This window comes from Tamandua tetradactyla, chromosome 5, assembly GCF_023851605.1.
Source record: "Tamandua tetradactyla isolate mTamTet1 chromosome 5, mTamTet1.pri, whole genome shotgun sequence".
In the NCBI taxonomy this organism is placed as follows: Eukaryota; Metazoa; Chordata; class Mammalia; order Pilosa; family Myrmecophagidae; genus Tamandua; species Tamandua tetradactyla.
In genome coordinates, this window is record NC_135331.1 from 111,575,472 (window position 1) to 111,597,693 (window position 22,222).

Consider the following 22,222-nt stretch of genomic DNA (forward strand, 5'->3'; position numbering starts at 1 on the left):
TAAAAGTTTTAACAATAGCAATTAACTGGCTATTCAGACAGGTCTATGGAAAATGTAACTTTTTACACAACTCTTTGGGGGAACTATTCTCAGGAAGGCTTATACTGATCATTTTATTTATATTATGAAAAAGCACAATAAATTTTCTGCTAAAATTATTTACAATACAAAGTTAACTTCATACAGTGTCAACATGCCTACAAATGGTATTTCAGCCACACTGATTCTTTTAGTGAAAAGTTAATGTTTGTGACTTTAATATTCTCCTCAATACAGTGACATATTTTTAAAGAAGTATAATTAGATAATTTTATGGAAAACGGTATTCACCATCTGGTAGATACATAGTCTGTGTATGGAGGTCTAGATCGGATTTCTCGGGCCAATCCAAAGTCTGCAATTTTCACAAGTTCTGGTCCCATGCAGAGGAGGTTCTCAGGTTTTAAGTCCCTATGGAAGAAGCCTGCAGAGACAGTGAGGAAAAGGATCTAAATACATGTTTTGCTTTTGCAACACTATTTGCAATGCTATCACTCTTTTCATGCCAACTTGTAATTTAAAAAGCAGTCTGGCATGATACAGAAGTCTCCATGCATTTATCCTGCTGATAATGTAGAGTCCAGGGGCCTTCTCTCAAGATTCCATCTGTTTCCCTTTAATGAACTGAAAAAGCAAAATCATTCAAAAGTTGAACTTCATAATTTTTTTTCCAAGAAAGAAGACTTCTCTTAAAATATCAAAGCAGTTACAGCCTGAAATAACTGCAAAAATAAATTGTTCAAGGGAAAAAATATCATTGCTAGCCTGCCCACATCAGTCAGAATGATCATAAGATTAAAATCATTTCAAAGACATGTCTTATGGCTACTGAGAGTTTATACCAAATTATAATTTTTGTTTAGAAAATAAAGGATTTATGAATGTGACTTGTTTATATCTGAGAATCTGGCACTTGCTACAACTGATGTTTAAATATTAATATTTACTACTCAGCCTAATGAAGACATACAAAGATACATCTGTAGCTCACATCATGAAGGCAAAGATAACTCATCAAATTGGGATGTTTGTCTCAGCTACAGCATAACCCTGGGTGACAAAGGAGATAGTCAACATGGAGATACTCAAAGTGCACGCGAACACCCACTGACCAGCAATACATCTTCTGAAAACTCAGAACCTTCCGCTTCTTGAGACTATCACTGGCAGAAACATCATTCTGCATGTCTCTCAATCTCCACTGGATGCCAATACTAGAAATATAACTCAATTAAGGCTGCTGATGTTGTCATATTGTATGTGCTATCATTATCAATCTTGTGCAAATTGGATTCTAATCAGCATATTATGGGAGAAATTATTACCCATTATTGACGATCTACACCATTCCCTGACAACCTCTATGCTAATAATGCTCAAATCTGCATTAAGGTATCTTCCCCATGCTTCTTTAGACCTATGTCTCTAATCCATTCTGCCATTCTATGTCTTTTGATTGGGGAATTCAGTCCATTAACATTTAGTATTATTATTGTTTGGATAATATTTTCCTCTACCATTTTGCCTTTTGTATTATATATATCATATCTGACTTTCCTTCTTTCTACACTCTTCTCCATACCTCTCTCTTCTGTCTTTTCGATTCTGACTCTAGTGCTCCCTTTAGTATTTCTTGCAGAGCTGGTCTCTTCGTCACAAATTCTCTCAGTGACTTTTTGTCTGAGAATGTTTTAATTTCTCCCTCATTTTTGAAGGACAATTTTGCTGGATATAGGAGTCTTGGTTGGCAGTTTTTCTCTTTTAGTAATTTAAATATATCATCCCACTGTCTTCTAGCCTCCATGGTTTCTGCTGAGAAATCTACACATAGTCTTATTGGGTTTCCCTTGTATGGATTGTGATGGATTGTTTTTCTCTTGCTGCTTTCAAGATCCTCTCTTTCTCTTTGACCTCTGACATTCTAACTAGTAAGTGTCTTGGAGAACGCCTATTTGGGTCTAATCTCTTTGGGGTGCGCTGCACTTCTTGGATCTGTAATTTTAGGTCTTTCATAAGAGTTGGGAAATTTTCAGTGAAAATTTCTTCCATTAGTTTTTCTCCTCCTTTTCCCTTCTCTTCTCCTTCTGGGACACCCACAACACGTATATTTGTGCGGTTCATATTGTCCTTGAGTTCCCTGATACCCTGTTCAAATTTTTCCATTCTTTTCCCGATAGTTTCTGTTTCTTTTTGGAATTCAGATGTTCCATCCTCCAAATCACTAATTCTATCTTCTGTCTCTTTGAATCTATCATTGTAGGTATCCATTGTTTTTTCTATCTTTTCTACTTTGTCCTTCACTTCCATAAGTTCTGTGATTTGTTTTTTCAGTTTTTCTATTTCTTCTTTATGTTCAGCCCATGTATTCTTCATGTCCTCCCTCAATTTATCGATTTCGTTTTTGAAGAAGTTTTCCATTTCTGTTCGTATATTCAGCATTAGTTGTCTCAGCTCCTGTATCTCATTTGAACTATTGGTTTGTTCCTTTGACTGGGCCATATTTTCAATTATTTGAGCGTGATCCGTTATCTTCTGTTGGCGTCTGCGCATTTAGACAGATTTCCCTGGGTATTGGATCCAAAAGTTAGGAAGATTTTTCTGTGAAATCTCTGGGTTCTGTTTTTCTTATCCTGCCCAGTAGGTGGCACTCGTGGCACACGTTTGTCTGCGGGTCCCACCAGTAAAAGGTGCTGTGGGACCTTTAACTTTGGAAAACTCTCGCTGTCCGGGAGGTTCGCTAGCCGAAGCGGCTTGGAAGAGTTCTAGCCGGCCCGGGGACCGAATGCAGGGAGGGTTGCTGGCCGCCGCAGCCCGGGAAAGCGCCCGTCCGAATTTCCTAGTCGGCCCGGGCGACAAGCGTGGCGGAGGGCGCCAGCGGCAGCGGCACGCCCGGGAGAGTGCACGTTCCCGGGGAGTCACGGGTTTGGAAGGGGCCTCCCCCACCCGTCACCGTTCTCCGCGGCCTGGGGATTTCCGATCCAATTCTCTCAGTTGGTCCGGGGGGCCGCGCGTGGTGTGGCCACCAGCCGCCGCGGTTTCAGGGGACCGCCTCTCCAATTCTCCCAGCCGGCCCGGGAAGGGGGAAGGGAGTTACTCCAGCCCGGGAAGGGGGAAGGGAGCGCCACCCGCGCGCCTCGGCGATCTCACCCAAGCGGCTTCTCTCAGCCAGCCAGCTGTTCCAGGATGGGGTACGCTGTCTTTTTTTATCTCTGTTGTGGCTTTGGGCGCTTTCTGTATCATTTCTACTCCCCTAGTAGCTGTCCTGGGGAAGAAACTAAGATCCGCGGGTCTTACTAAGCCGCCATCTTCTCCCAGACCTATGTCTCTAAATGGGCTGAGTTAGATGTCATGGTCATCCCTAAATCAACCTGTCCTAAATCATTTTTCTTCTCTTCCAAATCCTTTCTCCTTCCTGAATCTTTGCTTTGTTATCCAGGTACCTTTAGCTCTGTTGGATCTATCCTTCTTTAACACAGCCATGAATTGCATTGCATGTCCCATCAAAATATCTTACATCTGTCCCTTTCTGCCCTTTCTCATTTCTTCCTCCTGCTTCTTGGCTCAATGCCTATACTATTATGTACCCTAGAAAAGCCATGTCCTTCAATCCTCATTCAACATTGCTGGGTGGGAGCTTTTCTAGTGTTTCCATGGAGATGTGACCCACCCAACTGTGAGTAGTAACTTCTGATTACTCTATGGAAGTAACAGCTTCCATGGAGATGTGTCTACACCCATTCAAGGTGGGGTTGCTTACTGGAACCTTTAAGAGGGAACCACTGTGAAAAAAGCTAAGAATCGACAGAGCCCACATAACCAGAGACTTTTGGAGATGCATAAAGAAAACACCCTGGGGAAGCCACTGAAGAAGTCTGGAGAGAAAGTTAGCAAACATCGGCATGTGTCTTTCCAGCTGAAAGAGAAACCCTGAATGTCATCAGCCATCTTGAGCCAAAGTATCTTTCCCTGGATGCCTTAGTTTGGACATTTTTATAGCCTTGCCTTAATCTGGACATCTTCACAGCCTTAGAACTGTAAACATGGAACTTAATAAATTCCCTTTCTAAAGCTGTTCTGTTTCTGGCATATTGCATTCCAGCAGATTTTATAAACTAAAACAATACCTATCCCTGCACCACCACTTTCTAGTAGGCCTTCTTGGCTCCAGCTTCTCTTGATTCTTACACATCCTAGTAACTTGAATATTATCATTCCCTAATCACTCTCCTAGTCACACAAAAAAACCTTCAATGGCTCCTTTTAAAATTTTTTAACAATTTTAGAATGAACTTCTTTCATTTGACCTGAAGTGATTTTTAAATGTTATCAATATGTATAAATTGTGTCCCAATCAGGTAAAAGTTCCCATTTCCTCTATGTTCACTGTATTTACTCCTATTTATAATGTTGCACCCTCGTTCTTTTCTGTCTACATGAATCCCAATCTTTGCCATCCTTTGAACCTGTTTTGAGTTTCCCCTCCTCCAGGAACCCATTCTAAAGTGGTAGCTTTTTTTATTCATTCATTCTACCAACATATATTCCCTGAGGGGCCACTGTAGGCCTAGCACTGGGTCAGGCTCTGTGGATTCAGAAGCAACCCAAATGGACATAGTTCTTACCTTCCTGGGCATTATGGACCCTTCCCTTTGAACTTAAGAAGAGCGCTATCATTTCTATGTGTGTTGACCTGCTCTCACTAATTAGACAGAAGCCCGTGAAGGGTAGAGGCTGTGTCTCTCTTTCTTCTGAATGCCTAGTATGGTGGCAGGAGCATGGAGTCTCGCAATATACTCTTATTGATTGAACAAAGGACATGGGATGGGTTTGTAGGAAATACAAAGGAGCTTAATGGTTACAAGTAGGCAGGGGCAGCAGAGAAGCACCAGAGCTGCTGGGAAGATGGGAGGGAGGAGGCCCCACAAGGCAGCAACTGAGAACTGAGAGAAAAGAGTAATGATCTTGAAGGAGTTGGGGGTAGGGAAAGAATTAGGGCTCAGAGCTGGAAGTCCTCGTTACAGAGGGAGTTCCAGCAGGACTCAATTTATTAATTGAAATTATTTTCCAGTCTGTCTCTGCTCTAGGGAGGGAGGTAAGGGTGACTTTGATGTGGTTATATGTGAAAATTCACTAAATGTTGTTTATCATGGGAAAAAAATAGTGTTTTACTAAAAGAACAGTCTTCCTGTTCATTTTCCTGAAGATGCCAGGGCTGGCTTAGTACTAGGTTAAGTTCCAAATGCGCTAAGTATCCAAAGTGAGATAATGATGGGTCTGCAAGGTAATGACTGGCTAAGAAGGACAAAGTAAATGCAATTATAGATCCTGGAACCTAGTGTTCTTAGAAGGGGCTGAGGTACAGTGTGATTATATACATTCAAAAGAGCCACAAAGAAGAGGAAGTGCTTTCCCACTGATAGGACTGCTTCTATTTTCCTTAACCAAGGCACTGATGACATCAAAGGAGTCAGAGGTAGGTTATACCAGTGACAGGCATAGTTATTTTGCTAGTTTATAGTATACACTTATATGTATATGTATAAATTTTCATACGCATACATATATGCATATGTTTTTGTGAAAAAAATATATTTCATTGCTTCAATCTTTACTCTACCATTGTACCAATGTACAGTTAATGGCCCTCCACACACCAATTCCCTGAAGTATCCTAAACCAAATAAATTTGTAAACACAAATTACAATAAGAATCAAACTTAAGATTGTCAATGTAACAAATTCAAACAGTAATTCACTATTAGTCAAGAATGGCCTTTCCAACGAAAGGGGACAATTTCTGATGCAGACAAATTTGGATGGCTTTTTAGCAGTCTAATTAAATAAGGATTATCAGTGCCCACCAGAATGGGCCATATTTGTTCCAAAACTCTGTAAAACTGAATCACTGGACCCCTGTTCTTCAGAGGTCCTCCAACCCACACAAGGCCTGACTGTACGACCCCATCTTGCAATTGGCTTAAGAATGTGTAAAGACACAAGTTAGAGTGACCTTTTGTCAGTGCATCCAGGAAATCTCCCACAGTCCCTGAAATACATGATTGGTGAGGCCATGATCTCTCTTCTTAGAAACTCAAAGTACTAAGAACACTCTACTGAAAAAAGAAAGGGTAGACATCATTACCCTACTGAACAGAACTGAGTCATGGGATGGGGGTTGGGAGGGAAATGAATTATTCATAACCCTACCAAGAAATGTGTCATAGCTATTCTACTGCCCCCTTTCAACACATATAACTTAACCTTAAAAAAAATTTTTAAACAGTTTTATTCACACACTACACAATCCATCAAAGTATACAATCAGTGGCTCGCAGTATGATCATAGGGTTGTGTGCATTCATCACCATAATCAATTAGAGAACATTTGCATTGCTCCAGAAAGAAAAACCCCATAGCCCCTTAGCCCCCTATTATTGTCACTTAGCACTGGTGTGATGCTTTTGTTACAACTGATGAGAGAATATTACTATATAACTATTATAATTAACTACAGTCCATAGTTTGAATTAGGTACATTTTTCCCCCATATACCACCCTATTATTAAGACTGTGTAATAGTGACATAAGTTTGTTCTAGGTCACAGAACATTCTTATATTTGTACTCTTAACCAAAGTCATCGTCCACAACAAGGCTTACTATGTATAACTCTATCTCAATTTGTGGTTTGGGTCCCCTCAAGTCCAGATTAATGCTGCTTCTCCTCTTGACTCCCTTTCTTGCCTCTAGTTGGACTAAATTATTATTTCCAAAGTTATGTGGTACTTCCTTTATAATAAGACAGCTGTCCTCCAGGCCCCAGCCCCCATTGCAAGTCCTTCTCCCACCATCTACAATATCCACTTCAACAAACTCGAGTCTTCTCCTTGTTCAGTTCAGGCCACCCCAACAATCTATAGTTAGAAACAAAGCATTATCTTGCACTCCAAACTCATACCTGCTTCTACCCTGGACCATGCCCCTATAAACTACCTCCTCTGCTGTCAAGTTTTATCCTGCTTCTCACAGTGAACATGTCTTAAATTCTACTTCTACAAGGAACATGTACACTGATGAAATGAAAATGAGGATTCTAGTTCTCTGTATTCCTTTAGGCAGCTTTCCTTTTCTACAGAAGAAAGAAAAAGTCCCAAAAGAAGAAAAAAATTAACTGCATGCAGACTTAAAAATTACTGTCAGTTGACCTGTCCTGTATCGATTATATTATCTTCAACAATAAGCCTTTAAAAGTGGGAAGCATTAGTGAATATGTCTGTGAACCATCTTATACTCTGTTCTTTTCATTACTGAATAATGGTAATTAGCTATTAATAGCCTTAAACCCATGAGCTCTATTCCTTGGTAATTAGAAGGATGTAATGTACGTTTACCCCCATCTCTATTTTAACAAAACATTATTATTTCTACATGAGAGGCAATACATCATAGTGGGTAAGTGTGCAGACCAGCCAGGATGTCTGATTTCAAATCCCAGTTCTGTTCAGTGGTAGAATTCTCACCTGCCATGTGAAGACCCAGGGTCAATTCCAACCCACGCACTCTCCCCACTCCCCTCTAAAAAAGAAATGTTTCAACAAATAGTGCTGCAATAATGGGATACTCACATGGAAAAAAGAATGGAATGTGACCCCCACCATACAGCATACAGAAAAAAAAATCCCAATTCTGTTTTTCCCTGATTGGCAAATCCATGCCTCAGTTTCCTTGTATGCAAAATAGGTTTTTCTTTTTTTTTCAGGATTACATGTGTTAATTTGTAAAGCTTTTAGAGCAGCACTGGGCACATTGGTACCCTGCAAGAGGTAGTCATGATTAGTTGTAGGAATCTTCTCACTTTAACCTTTCAAATGGCCTGACGAAGTGGGCAGGCAGACATGGCTCTATTTTTTGCAGATAAGAATTAAGGTTCAGAGGTTAGTACCTGCCTCACCTGTGAGAAGGTGGCATTAGAACTCTGATCTGATTCCTAGATGAGTATTCTGCTTATCTGAGCATTGCAGCCCATAACAATGAGCCAACTTCTTCCTTTGGACTTCTGATTCACAAAAGACACTCTAATGGCTGTGTCATTCAGAGACAGGCAACAGCAAAGTGCTGTTATGATAAGAGCCTTCCTGCTCAAAACTGGCTTCTAGAAGACAGGGACAGACCTTACATTCAATTTCAGGATACAGGCATGCAAATAACAGGGAAGCTTGCTCTTTCATCCTGGCAGAAAATTTATTGTGCTTACTTTTCATTAATAACCCTTGGACTAGGAAACTATCAAGTCACAAAGAAAGCTTTCTTCCCTCTGCTGCATTCTGTTAATGATAAACCTGCTATGAATACATGGAAACAACCAGAGAAAATTTAAACACCATATATTTATGCAGCACAGCTTTCAGCTCTGGAAGTTATACTTTCACAGATATTACTGAATTTAAACATGTAATGTTTTCATCAATAAGACCACAGGTGCAGTCTCCGGGTTAAAAATGAAGACAGCAATGTACAGAGAAGCAAAGGTTGTCTCAAGGTCATAGATCCCAAGTCAGTGATGAAAGACAAGGAATAGAGAACAACCTCTTGGGAAAGATATTGTCCTCCAAGCCATCTAATGCATTTCCTATTACCTGCACGGAGAAGTGTGACCTGGATAGTTGTAAGGGTGGGTCAAGAAAACAGTATGCAGTTTGCATTAATTAATTCCTGCAGAGAGTACATATGCATTGGTACTGCTCAACTGGTGCCAAGTAGAGCTGTGTTTTCATTCCCTGTTGGCAGAGTACTCAGTGACATGAACCATGGCCATAGCAACAACCTGTAGTGCTATTCTGCCCTCTCAGAGGAGTCCATTCCCAAGGGCCAGAACGCACCTTCTCACAGTGAATACAAGCTATCAGGGAAGAGCCTGAAACTCACAAGACAAATCTGTGAAATGCTTTAGATTACTTTTTCCACTAGTGGGAAGAAGGAATAATATGGTGCTGCATGTTTCTTTAACCAAAGTCAATGTCAGAGAAAAAAATACGAAAAAAAGGTTCCAAAAGTTATTTTTTTCAAAGAAAATGTGATAGGATATGCAAAATGAGTATTCCTCCCACTGGCAATTATTATTGCCATGTTCTTCACCTCTTATTCTCTTGCTTTTATTGAGAACAGATAGGTTTTTCTAGTAAGTGTGGAAAAATGGGCACAGAATATGAGTAATCTTCACTTTTCCCCTTTTATTGTGGTGCGACTTTGGCAGGTCTTTAAACCTCTCTGAACCTCAGTTTTCTCTTTTTTGAAATGAATACATACCATTTGTCCTTTCTACCCAAGAAGCTAGCAAAGGTATAATAAGATGAAATGTTATTAAGTTCAAACTAGAAGCAGGAATTTAATAGCTGGGGAAAAGTATAAACAAGAATCTCTTGTTTGTAATGGTAGTGGTGCTGGGAAAATGTGGGTTATAAAAGCAGAGATGGCCTGAACTTCTCTAGAAACTGAGCTTTCCCTCTGTTTCCATACACAATCTGAATGTCGGGGGAAACTGACAGTTCAGAGTTACAAAGATATGTGGACACATATGAACACAATAGTACATGAATGCTAAATTACTGGCTACAAATATCTGTGCATGTATGTGTGTATCTGAATAATATGTATGCCTATGGTTGAATGTATATGTACACGTCTGCACATGTAAGCACATACGTGTAACATTTATATGTATTTGGGGGTATCTCTATGTGTGTGCCTGTGTATATACATTTGGTGGGATGAGGTAGAGGCCTGGATAAAAGATGACAATTTATTTCTGGAAAAAAAAAAACTGTGTTTCATGAAAAGCACACAAAAAAAAAAAATGGAAAAAAGAGAGCGTCAAAGAATATTAACTTCTTTTAGGCCCATCACTAGGTTTCTAGGACTGAACAAAATGGCCAAATAAGTGAGATACTGTGGTTGGTCCCTATTCAAAAATGTGTTGGTTGACCTTTTTCTTTTCAGAATCCCTTTGATTTTTCATCACTTATTTTTCCAAAGCTCTTAAGTAAGTGACTCTTCTCTGATTTGTTCCTAAGAAACCATACCATAAGTTTTTAGTGTTTGGCAATTCACACTCTCCCTGCGAACTCATGTGAATAAAAGCTAAAGTGCTAATTCTATTACTGTCAACAGGGAGCAGCTATTTTTTTTTTACTGGAAACTTTTTACTAAAATTGGTTCACAATTTGATTTGGTCTCTCTCTTTTTTTTTTTTTTCATCCCTCTTGTCTTATAATTTATTCTTTTGGTACATCAATCCAGGAGGTATTTGCTATTTAAAAAACTTTTAAAAATATTTTTATTAAGAAATCTTCACACACATACAGTCCATCCACAGTATGCAATCAATGGCTCACAATATCATCACATAGTTGTATATTCATCACCATGATCATTTTTAGAACATTTGGATCACTCCAGAAAAAGAAATAAAAAGAAAGAAGAAAAACTCATGCAGTCCATACCCCTTATCTCTCCCTCTCATAGACTGGTAGTATTTCAATGTACCCGACTTATTTTACCCCTTTCTCCCCTATTATTTATTTATTTATTAATCCTAATTTTTTTACTCATCTGTCCATACCCTGGATAAAAGGAGCATCAGACACAGGTTTTCACAATCACACAGTCACATTGTAAAAGTTATATATATTTTAATCATCTCTAAGAATCAAGGCTACTGGAACACACAGTTCAACAGCTTCAGGTACTTCCCTCCAGCCACTCCAATACACCATAAACTAAAAAGGAATATCTATAGCATGCATAAGAATAACCTCCAGGATAACCTATCAACTCTATTTAAAATCTCTCAGCCATAGAAATTTTATTTCATCTCATTTCTCTCTCCCCCCTTTTGGTCAAGAAGGCTTTCTCAATCCCATGGTGTTGGGTCCTAGCTTATCCCCGGAAGTCAGGTCCCATGTAACCAGGGAGATTCACATTCTTGGAAGTCATATCCCAGTTCACCTCCTAAGTTAGCTTAGAAAGAGAGGCCATATCTGAGCAACAAAAGAGGGCCTATAGGGATGACTCATAGGCATAATCATAAGTAGGCTTAGCTTCTTCTTTGCAGGAATAAGTTTCATGGGGCGAACCCCAAGATCGACTTAGTCTTGTATTGCATGTGCTTGAGGCTGACAATCCTTTGCACTGAGAGCCCATGTTGTCTGTATTTTATTTAGTCTCTAACTGTGAGGGGTTACCTAGGGTTTAAAGAACAGGCTGGTAATGATTCTGGATGTGCATGCCATCTGTTGCAGTGACCTGCTTTCCAGCACAAGGTCTTTTCTTGTCATTGTCAATTTGTGTCAAATCAGAACTGACTGTACTGACAAAAGACTTTTACCTGGCCTCTTACTGGGTGATAAAAATCCCTTGTTGGTGCAATATCTTCAGTGGTAATGACATCCTTAGACTGGGGTTGAATGAATTTCTGCCTATACAAAATCAACCACCCTTCACTGACTGTTGAAGCAAACTCAAATGATCCAACCTGAGGGCGGGTGATGAAATTAGCCTATGCTGAGGGATATGACATGAAACTGGCCTATGTAACTGGTCACTGTTTTTACTATGAAGACACACCACACACTGTCCCCTCGAAGGATCCATGGGAGAAACCTCTCTGTGGTCTTGGTACCAAGGAGAATTCTGCATCTCTTGAGAAACTGATCTGTTTTCTCCTTAGGGAAACGGTGTATGCGATAACTGATCATGTTTCACAGTTTGAATTGCCTGACAGAATCAAATTTGTGGCCAGCTTCTTGCTTGTCCTTGAGTAAACCTTTTGGCATGCATCCCCGGCTATATCTTCCCCTGTTTTTTTCCTTTATCTCTGTTTTCCCCTTCTACCAATTTTAATTTATTTGTGTTATATAAATCTTGACAAATCACTTTTAACAAATTGAAGTATAAATATATGAAGAAAATGAGATGCTACAGTGAAGAGGTGTTATTCAGTTGTTTAAACAACACACCTGAAACTTCTTGGAATGCTAATCTTAGGTTTCTGATTAATATGCCATTTAATGGTTCAGGAATAATTCTTAGATCTATAACCAACAACTTAAATGATAAAGCCTAAAGAATAAAGACATTCAGACATGCTAAATAATGAGGGTTTCAGAAATCAAGTGACAGAAGATGACACGCTGAATTCCATGGTCAGTCTCTCAACAATTCAACCTTTTTTAGAGTCAGTTATAATGTTTTATTGGTTCTGCCTACATCTTCTACCCTGAAGGTAACACTTTACTGCTGTTCAAAAGAACATTCCAAATCACCTACCGTGTTTATGAATAAATGCCAGTCCTTGCAATATCTGATACATGATATTCCTTATAGCAGACTCTGGAAACAATTTATTTCTGTGTGGGATGAAGGGAAAAGAAAGTTATAAATCTGGATTTACATTTCAAGATGAATCCCCTTCTTTTATGTTCTTTTGATTACATAGATTAAAAAATTAAGAAAACATGTCCATGCTTGCTAATCTTTGACCAGATCTTTTGGTAATAAAGACCAAAGAAAAACAATCATTAATCCCACAGGAGAGCTACTTCATAAACACCAAATACATTCAGTTATGCTACAAAGAAGAAAAGCTTATACACTATAAAGTAAACCAAAACAGAAAAAAAAATCTGTTTGACATATCTAAAATGCACTTCAAAATCTCCTTTCCCCATAACATAAAGTAAAACCTTTGAAAAATTTTTACGGGGGAAATGTTGAAGTCTTCTGGATGAAGCTGTGCTGGTTTGAAATGATGTATGTACCTTAGAAAAGCCACATTTTAAACCTCATCCTATTTTATAAAGGCAATCATTTCTTCTATCCCTATTCAGTACTGTATGTTTGAAACTTTAATTAGATCACCCCCCTGGAGATGTGATTTAATCAAGAGTGGTTGTTAAGCTGGATTAGGTAGAGGCATGTCTCCACCCATTTGGGGGGGTCTTGATTAGTTTACTGGAATCCTATAAAAGAGGAAACACTCTGGGGACTAAGGGAGATTCTGAGAGAGCAGAGAATGACATAGCCATGAGAAGCAGAGTCCACCAGCCAGCAACCTTTGGAAATGAAGAAGGAAAACACCTCCTGGGGAGCTTCATGAAAGGAAGCCAGGAGAGAAAGCTAGCAGATGATGCTGTGTTCGCCATGTACCTTTCCAGATGAGAAAGAAACCCTGACTGTGTTCGCCATGTGCCTCCTCACTTGAGTGAGAAACCCTGAATTTCATCGGCCTTCTTGAACCAAGGTATCTTTCCCTGGATACCTAAGATTAGACATTTCTGTGTACTTGTTTCAACTGGGACGTTTCCATGGCCTAAAAACTGTTAACTTGCAACTTATTAAATTCCCCTTTTTAAAAGCCATTCCATTTCTGGTATATTGCATTCCGGCAGCTAGCAAACTAGAACAGAAGTCCTATGAGATAGAGTGGATGGCAACATTTTGCCCATTTGGGCAAAGCATACAGAATGACTGCTTTCATTGACAACGAAGACAATACCTGTTCACTCAAATCACTCAGAGAGATGCTATGTACATTCATTGTACTACCAAGAAAATGTGTCTAAGTAGCTTTAAAAGTTCAATACTAGCATAGCAGGAACATTTCTTATTAGTCTTTTTCCCAACAGGTAAGCCTCTAAGCACTGTAGCAAGAGAAGAACTGAAACAAACTTGTACGTTTTCAATGGAGTCTCATAATAAATATAGCTGCGCAAGCCCCTGACTTGCCGTTCTGTCCATACGTCATTGTGTGAATGGAGGAGCTGTGCTTCCCTGTGTGCCTATCCCATTAAAACATGAAAATGGATACAGTGAAAGTAGCATCTATAAAGATTACATAAGATCTGGATAGTAGGAATATGTTCTAAGCCCCTCACCTAACGGGCAACTTGAAATGACAAAGCTTAAATAGCACAACTGTGGATTACAGAAAGACTTGGGAGACTGCAATAAGCAAAAGCAGAAACAAATACATCCTCTTTGCAATATTTACTTCTAAAATCATAACTAAAATGTACCTTTCTTTGATGAGTTGGTAAAGGTTTTCCTTCATGTATTCGAAGATAAAATAAAGATGATCGTTTTCCCTGATAACTTCTTTTAATTTTACTACATTGGCATGGTTGAGCTTCTTTAAAGACTGAAAGATGAGGAAGCAAGACACACAATTAGAGAAAATCTGCTATTGAAAAAGAAAAGTAATCCCAGACATACATTAGAAAGGTTATTTACTTATATCATGATTAATATTACATCAAAAATTTAATAAAAATTATCTTTATGAAATTGAGAGTGTTAAAATAAAATAGTAGATAAGATATCATTCATGGGAGTTTATTTGAGCAGTTAATATTCATGAATTGGGCAGCATCCAAACCAAACATAGAAAGGAGCCCCTGCAAGGGAGTAGATTGGGAAAGCTTATAGAGGGCAAATGTAGAAGCAAGCAAAGAAATGTTCTGATTGGCTGATGTTAAGTTTCCATTTTATAAGGGAGATCTTACAAAGCCGGGAGATACATAAATAAGTATGGTTTTCCATTCTAGTAAGCTCTCTCTCCTGTACCGAACTGGTTTCTCAGTAGGTATTGCTCCTCTGCAATTCTTCTGGGTATGACCCATTGTTCCATTTTTTCAGAAAGCCCCCTGCAGGTTAATTGTTTTTGTCCTCTGGAAAATCCTTTCTCAGAAAGGGGTCCTTCCCTGACCATCTTATTTTACTTAATAGTAATAACTATGTAGAAAACTATTTTGATCAACTGACTAGAAGGTACTTGATAATTAATTGGTATTTCCTATCTGTCCTAGCCCCAGATAATGCACCAGCCAGCTATTTTAGACCTTACCCCTTCCAGAGAATGGAAGTGGAAATGGCCTGAATGGAACCAACAAAGGAAGCTGAGGCTCTGATTTTCCTAGTATTGGAGAAGGCAGCACTTTGGGCTGAGATCACCAGCTAACAGCCTGCAGGCACTATGAACAGGAAATCGTTCAAATCGGCTGAGGCTGATGGTCTGGTTCTCTCAAATTTCATGACTCATGTCTATGTGTCTATGTGTGTCTATGATAAGTGCTTCACAATATGAATTTTAATTATAAAGCAAGTATTCAAGGAGCAGACATCTCACTGGAAGACCCTAAAGTGAGATGAGAGAAATCCCTCTGCTTCTAAGAACGCAAAGGCAAGACAGTCAAGCAGGGAATGAGGAAGAAGTGGGTAGCTCAGAAAAACGGTGCATGATCTTCTGATGACTCATCTATCACTTCTTACACATTCAGTTTCCACCTTCTTGGAACACACATGTGAGTGTAGTCATGTGTACGTTATTTTGTTTGTCTCATTAGTTCTATTGATGGCAAACACACACACTTTGGTATTGGGAAACAGCCACCTCGTTCAGGTTCAACAGCCAGAGACAGCCAACTGTTGATCACTTGCCAGATAAATTATTTGATGGTCAGAATTTGATAGACTATCTCCTTCAAGGAACCTCAAAGGGTCACTTTGGCCACTGAGGTGGCCCTTTAACTTAAGAAGCCTTTTCATCACAGAGAAGTAAGTCGATAATCAAGTATAAAACCCTCTCTTTGAATTTCATTAAAAATTACACCCCCTTTAAAAAACAATGTTTTCAGATGAAAATGTTTAAATGAATATCCAAATCTGGAAGGACACTTAGTATTAAGGTACCCCAGGGATCAGGGCTTGGGAATGTGTAATATGATCCAGTTACTTCAAGCAGCTGGGAAGAGAGAAGGGATAAGGTCAGTGAATGAGCACAAAATAAGGCTCCTCTGAAGCTACCTCCCTGAAATACAAGCTCCTGCCAAGAAGCTTCTCTGGCAGGGAATTCTCAGCTGTTTTGTCCATCTGGCCAGATCCTTCTAGAATGACCCAGTCAGGCTGATTTCTTCTGTTAGTTGGGTTGGATTTCTGGTTCCAGAAATGAGTGACCAACACAAACAGTGGTTAACTTTTTTTTTTAACCATTTTTTATTGTGAAATATAGCATATAAAAAAGCAATAAATTTCAAAGTACATTTTAAGAAGCAGTTTTAGAACAAATTTTGAAGTACGGTATGGTTACAGTTCCACCATTTCAGGCATTTCCTTCTAGCTGTTCTAAGACACTGAATGAAGACTAAAAAGAAATGCCAGTATAATGATTCAGTAGTCTACTCATTTGTTAAATCCTATCTTCTCTGATATAACTCCTTCTCCATCGATCCTTCTCCCACTCTCTAGGGATATTTGGGCAATGGCCATTCTAACTTCATGTTGAAAAGGGATATCAACATTATGGGGTAGGGGGATGTAACTGGTTGATACTCTTGGAGAGACTGGTAACTCAGGGTTTCAGGACTTATCAGGCCTAGGAATCATCTGGAGGTTATAGGTTTCTGAAAAGTAAAGTTACTGTGTGAAACTTTTATATAGTCTCAAATAGAGCTCTGGGTATTCTTTAGAATTTATAGGAATACTTTTGGTTGGGGCTTGGCATACCATGGCAATTAGCAATATCTAGCTGCAGCTTGCATAAGAGTAACCTCCAGAATAGCCTCTTGACTCTATTTGCAATCTCTTAGCCACTGATACCTTATTTTGTTACATTTATTTTCCCCCTTTTGATCAGGTAGGCATTGTTGCTACCATGGTGCCAGGGCCAGGCTCATCCCTGGGAATTATATCTCTTCCATGTTGCCAGGGAGACTTACATCCCTGGATGTAACGGGGTGAATAATGATTTTACTGACAGAGCTGGGCTTAGAGAGAGGAGCCACATCTGAGTAACAAAAGAGGTCCTCTGGAAGTAACTCTTAGGCATTATTATAGATTGGCTTAGCGTCTCCATTTCAGAAATAAGTTTCATTAGAGACAGCCTCAAGATCAAGGGCTTGGCCTATTAACCTGGGAGTCCTTAATGTTTGAGTATCAGGTATTTCCCAAGTGGGAAAGCTTAATAGTTTCATATTTTTTCTCCAGACCTTCAAGGGACTTTGTCTATACTTTTAAATTATCTGTCCAACATAACACTGAAATGTATCTGGTTATTACATTAAACTATTCAGAATTACAAGACCTCATTTGCAATTCTAGGCTCCATGTGTTTAAGCTGTTTAACTGAACTAGCCAGACAGGTTAAAATAGATTGTGTGCTGCAGAAAATTTAGGTTTTGGATAAAATAAACCTCTCTTCCTTTGGTCTCATACAGTAGTGAAGTTCCTTTGCCCTGTATTCTGATTTACCTTAGTCCCAACCAAATTGGCTTCATTCTTATCTCTAATTGAAGTCTCTTTTTCATTTTCTTTAACAGTTGCTGAATGTAGGGCGGCTAACTTTTTTTGCAGCTTTTTTTTTAATTCAACATAACAATATACAAACACAAACATTGTTACCATATGATCATTCCCTTCTTGATATATAATCAATTGCTCAAATATCACCACATAGTTGTATATTCATCATCATGATCATTTCTTAGAACATTTGCATCAATTCAGAAAAAGAAATAAAAAGAAAACAGAAAAAAAATCATACATACCACACCCCTTACCCCTCCCTTTCATTGATCACTAGCATTGCAATCTACTAAATTTATTTTAACATTTGTTCCCCCTATTATTTATTTATTTTTAATCCATATGTTTTACTCATCTGTCAATAAGGTAGTTAAAAGGAGCATCAGACATAAGGTTTTCACAATCACACAGTCACACTGTGAAAGTTCTATCATTATACAATCATCTTCAAGAAACATGGCTACTGGAACACAGCTCTACATTTTCAGGCAGTTCCCTCCAGCCTCTCCATTATGCCTTAACTAAAAAGGTGATATCTATATTATGCATAAGAATAACCTCCAGGATAACCTCTGACTCTGTTTGGAATCTCTCAGCCATTGATACTTTATTTTGTCTCATTTCATCTTTCCCCTTTTGGTTAAGAAGGTTTTCTCAATCTCTTGTTGCTGAGTGTCAGCTCATTCTAGGATTTCTGTTCCACATTGCCAGGAAGGTCCAGACCCCTGGGAGTCATGTCCCAGGTAGTGAAGGGGAGGGCAGTGAGTTTGCTTGTCATATTAGCTGAGAGAGAGGGAGGCCACATCTGAGCAACAAAAGAGGTTCTCTTGGGGGTGACTCTTTAGGCCTAATTTTAAGTAGGCTTATGTAGGCTGGCTAACTTTTAAGTATTCACTGGACTCTCACTGATTGCAGCCATCTTGTTTGCCTATTTGCTAACATTATATCACAGTAATGGCTGAAGCATCCTGCCTGAGGGGCCTGGGGAAAATCCATTCAGAGTAAAATGAAGTAGGTTCTAAGTCCTTTGAAGAAGAAAATTCTAGGAAGGAGTGGAGTACCCTGAGCTCCTGGCCTGTAATGTATTCTGAGCATGCGTTACTATTCTTGGCCACAGTCTTACAGAGTGGGCCCCTGCACTACTTCCAAGCCAGGCTCATGAGCAAGATAAATACAAGAGGGATTAAGTGTGTGTGTGTGTGTGGGGGGGGTGACACTTCATTTGAGCTACTTTACAGAGATATATTTTCAGAAAGAGTCTTATTTTAACTCAGGAAAGCTTTCCGGAGGAGAGGTAAAACCTGAGCCAAAAATACAAATAGATTCTGCCCACCTCAGAAAATGATCATTATTTCCTTAACCATTAACAAAACTACAATGTCCTGGGCCCCAAGGATACACTGGGGCATGAGACATTGCCACTGCCCTCAAAAACCAAACAACTTAATTGGGAAGACAGGACATGAATACAAAATGCATATAACAGAATAAGGACTATCATATTAAGTGTCAAAGGAATGATGGAGATAAAGAACATGAGAGACATTTCAATAAGGAGCAATCAGAAAACCCTGAGTGGTCAGTAAGGGTATTGTATTAGTTAGATTCAGTTGTCAACTTGGCCAGGTGAGCATACCTAGTCTTGTTGCTGTGGACATAAGCCAATGGTACGTGAACCTCATCAGTTGCTAATTACTTCTGCAGTCGTCTAGGAGGCGTGTCTGCTGCAATGAGTGACTGGTTTGACTTAATTGGCTGGTGCTTAAATGAGAGAACGCAACGTATTCCTCATCTCAGCACTAGCAGCTCAGCCCAGGCCTTTGGAGATGCAGGAAGAAGTCACCCCGGGGAAAGTTGTTGGATCCCAGGGGCCTGGAGAGAAGACCAGCAGAGACCATCTTGTGCCTTCCACGTAAGAAAGAACCTCAGTGGAAAGTTAGCTGCCTTTCCTCTGAAGAACCAACAAAATAAATCCCCTTTTATTAAAAGCCAATCCATCTCTGGCATGTTCCATTCCGGCAGCTAGCAAACTAGAACAGGTATCATCGAGATGTGACTTGAAGGAAGAGTAACACTTAGACAAGCTCATCAGGAGAGAAAGGGTCTTTTAGGAGGAAGCTCATCTCAGGTAAGGGCATGGAAATGAGGCATGAACTCAGTGTCTCAGGAATGAGAATCACCCCAGTTTGATTCCAATGGAGGCTCCTGTGGGAAGACTTTAGCTGAAGAGGTAGGCAAGGTGCTTGGGTGCCAGGTATACACCCACTCGAGTCTTCTAGCACACCAGGGTTTGAAACCAAGCTCTGCTGCTTAGAGCTGTGTTTATCTCAAGGAAGGCATTGAGTCTCTGGGCCTCATCCGTTCTCATTAGTAAACTCATGATACTAACACTTCTCCCTAAAACAATTGTGGGGACATGCCGTGTAATGTACAGCATCTAATGTGCTGCCTGGCTCACAGTAAGCTCAGTAAACAGCAGGGAGTGTTTGCAAAGGTGAGTGTGAGGGAGATCGTGCTGGTGGCAGCTCTCAGGATGATGAGATGTGCGGGAAGTCGGGTCACAAGAAGGCCACCTGCAGTGAGCCTGCAGTTTCTAGTCTGGGTGACTGGGTAAATAATGATGGCATTAACAGAAAGGGGGACAGAATTTGAGTGTTGGGGGAGAGAGACTTTCTGAAAACTCAGGCACTGATGTATAGTAAGCAGTTGCATATATGGGTCTAAAGTAAGGGTTGGCAAAAATTTTTTTGTAAAGGGCCAGATAGTAAATATTTTAGGCCTTCCATGTCATGTGGGTCTCTGCTGCAACTACTAACTGTCATTGTAGCAAGAAAACAGTCATAGACAATATGTAAGCAAATGGACATGGCCGTGTTCCAATAAAACTTTATTTATAAAAACAGGTGGCAGACCAATGTCTGGTCTGAAGCACAAGAAAGATAACAGATTAAATGAGACTTCAGAAGCAAGAGGAAAGAATGAAATCACCTAGGAAGAGAAGCCAGGGCAAAAATAAATAATAATATTAAAACTACAAGCAAGAATCCAAGAAGTCATTAATATTTAGAAATGAACTACAGAAATATTGGTGAAAAACAAATAAGAGGTAGGATGGTTTGGAAAAAGCAAAGTGACACAGCCTGGGAGAGGAGAAGAAGAAGTGGTCAACAGCACCCAACATTGCAGAAAAGGGAAATGCCTGAGAAAATATTCCTGGACTTGGTAACTCATGACTGAAGTAGGGCTACTTCAGTTGAGTTGCATGAGGGAGATGCCTGATTTGATTAAGTTGGAAAAGTTTTGTAGGGAAGGTAAGAAAAGGAATAGGGCAGAAGCTCGAGGGGAGGGAGGACTAAGACTTTTCTGAGTGAGGGAGAATGATGAGCACATTTATAGACAGACAGGAAAGAGCCAGGGCAGAGGAAGAGTTTCAAGATACATGGGGGTAGGGAGAGATTGATGGAGTCAGGATTTAAAGACAGTAGAGGAATAAAGTAGACAGGATTCAGGCAGCCTACTCCCAAGAATGGTTATCTATAGCACTGAGAATCTAAGTGGCATATATAATAATGTTGCAAAGAAAAATGCTACCAGGTCTCATTCCTCCCATGATATCCAGGTGGCCTGGGGGGCAGGATCTCTGGGGAAAGACACAAGGATACGTGGGCAGGGGGCACTGGGGAAGGAGGGACGGTGACATAATAAGTCCTTTGGTGACCTTCCTTTCCCTTCCTTTTCTGACTCAGTAGGCAGAAAAGAGGGATTTCAGCAAGGAGGTAGGGATGAGGAACCTTGGAAAGGTGCTTGCTTTCTAACTCCTTCTTTCCCTCCCCTCCATTTTTAGGGATTGGCCGTGGCCCAGTGCTGATAAGCTTGTGTAAGGATCTGCAAGGGCAGGCAGGGGTGAGGGAGAAGGGAAGGGTGGCCCCAGTTAGCAGCAGACAGCATCTGTGCAGGTAGGGAAAAGAGTGGGAAATTTCTGGTGTCATTAGCAAGAGGGGCAGCTACTTTACCCATCGTATTGGGACATTTACTTGCTATCTAAGAACCTCTGTGGCTATAGTTTTTCTAAGCTTTGTGCACAAGTAGCTGTCTTCTGCATTAGGAGTAATGCACAGATAGTTGTAAACAAATGGTTTAAAATCGAAGCCTTCATGTCTGAAAAAAATCAGATTAAAAAAAAAAGTTATCTCAGTGTACTCCCTCTTTCTGACATTTTTGGATCTCCCAGAGTTTTTATTCTCTAGCCAGGAGTCAGCAAATTTGACCCATGGGTGAAATCTAATCTACCCCTTGTTTTTGCACGGCCCATGAGCTAAAAATAGTTTCTACAGATGAATATTTGCAATCAGTTTGCTGATAGGGAAAACTAACTTTGAAACCCAGCTAAACTAAATGTTATGCCCTCCAAAAGAGAAATTCCTTTTTTCTGACTGGTAGATCTGTAGAGCAAAAAATGATAATTATTATTTTATTTTAACTTTCAGAATAAAAATATTATGAAAATGTGTTTCTTCTCTTGTTAGATATGTACCTACAGAATAGCCTCAGCGTTGCCTCTTGGCCCATAAATCATAAAAGATTTACTATCTGACCCTTACAGAAAAAGTTTGCTGAGTCCTGTTCTGGACTTGGAAGCCCTCCCCATGTACAGGACTCCCCTGGAGGAAGAAGAAGGAATTAGGTTACAATATTCTTTTAAGTATCACAAATAGGACCATATGAAGACACAGAGTGGATGAAGCACCCCTCCAGGGCATGAGGGAGAGAATGACATGGCTAAAACTCACAGCAGTCAATCTGCTCAGAGACAAAGTAGAGAACTGAAA

General features: G+C 39.8%; 1 protein-coding gene across 1 annotated transcript in view; it reads right to left on the reverse strand.

Moving 5' to 3' along the window:
* The window catches only part of CILK1 (ciliogenesis associated kinase 1), a 54,718-nt gene that overhangs the window by 21,664 nt on the left and 10,832 nt on the right, over positions 1 to 22,222 (reverse strand). Inside the window, exons 3-5 of the mRNA XM_077162073.1 lie at positions 14,111 to 14,232; positions 12,363 to 12,442; positions 331 to 463 (exon numbers count right to left, since the gene is read on the reverse strand). Of these exons, the coding sequence (XP_077018188.1) occupies positions 331 to 463; positions 12,363 to 12,442; positions 14,111 to 14,232 (335 nt within the window). The remainder of the gene's footprint in view (positions 1 to 330; positions 464 to 12,362; positions 12,443 to 14,110; positions 14,233 to 22,222) is intronic.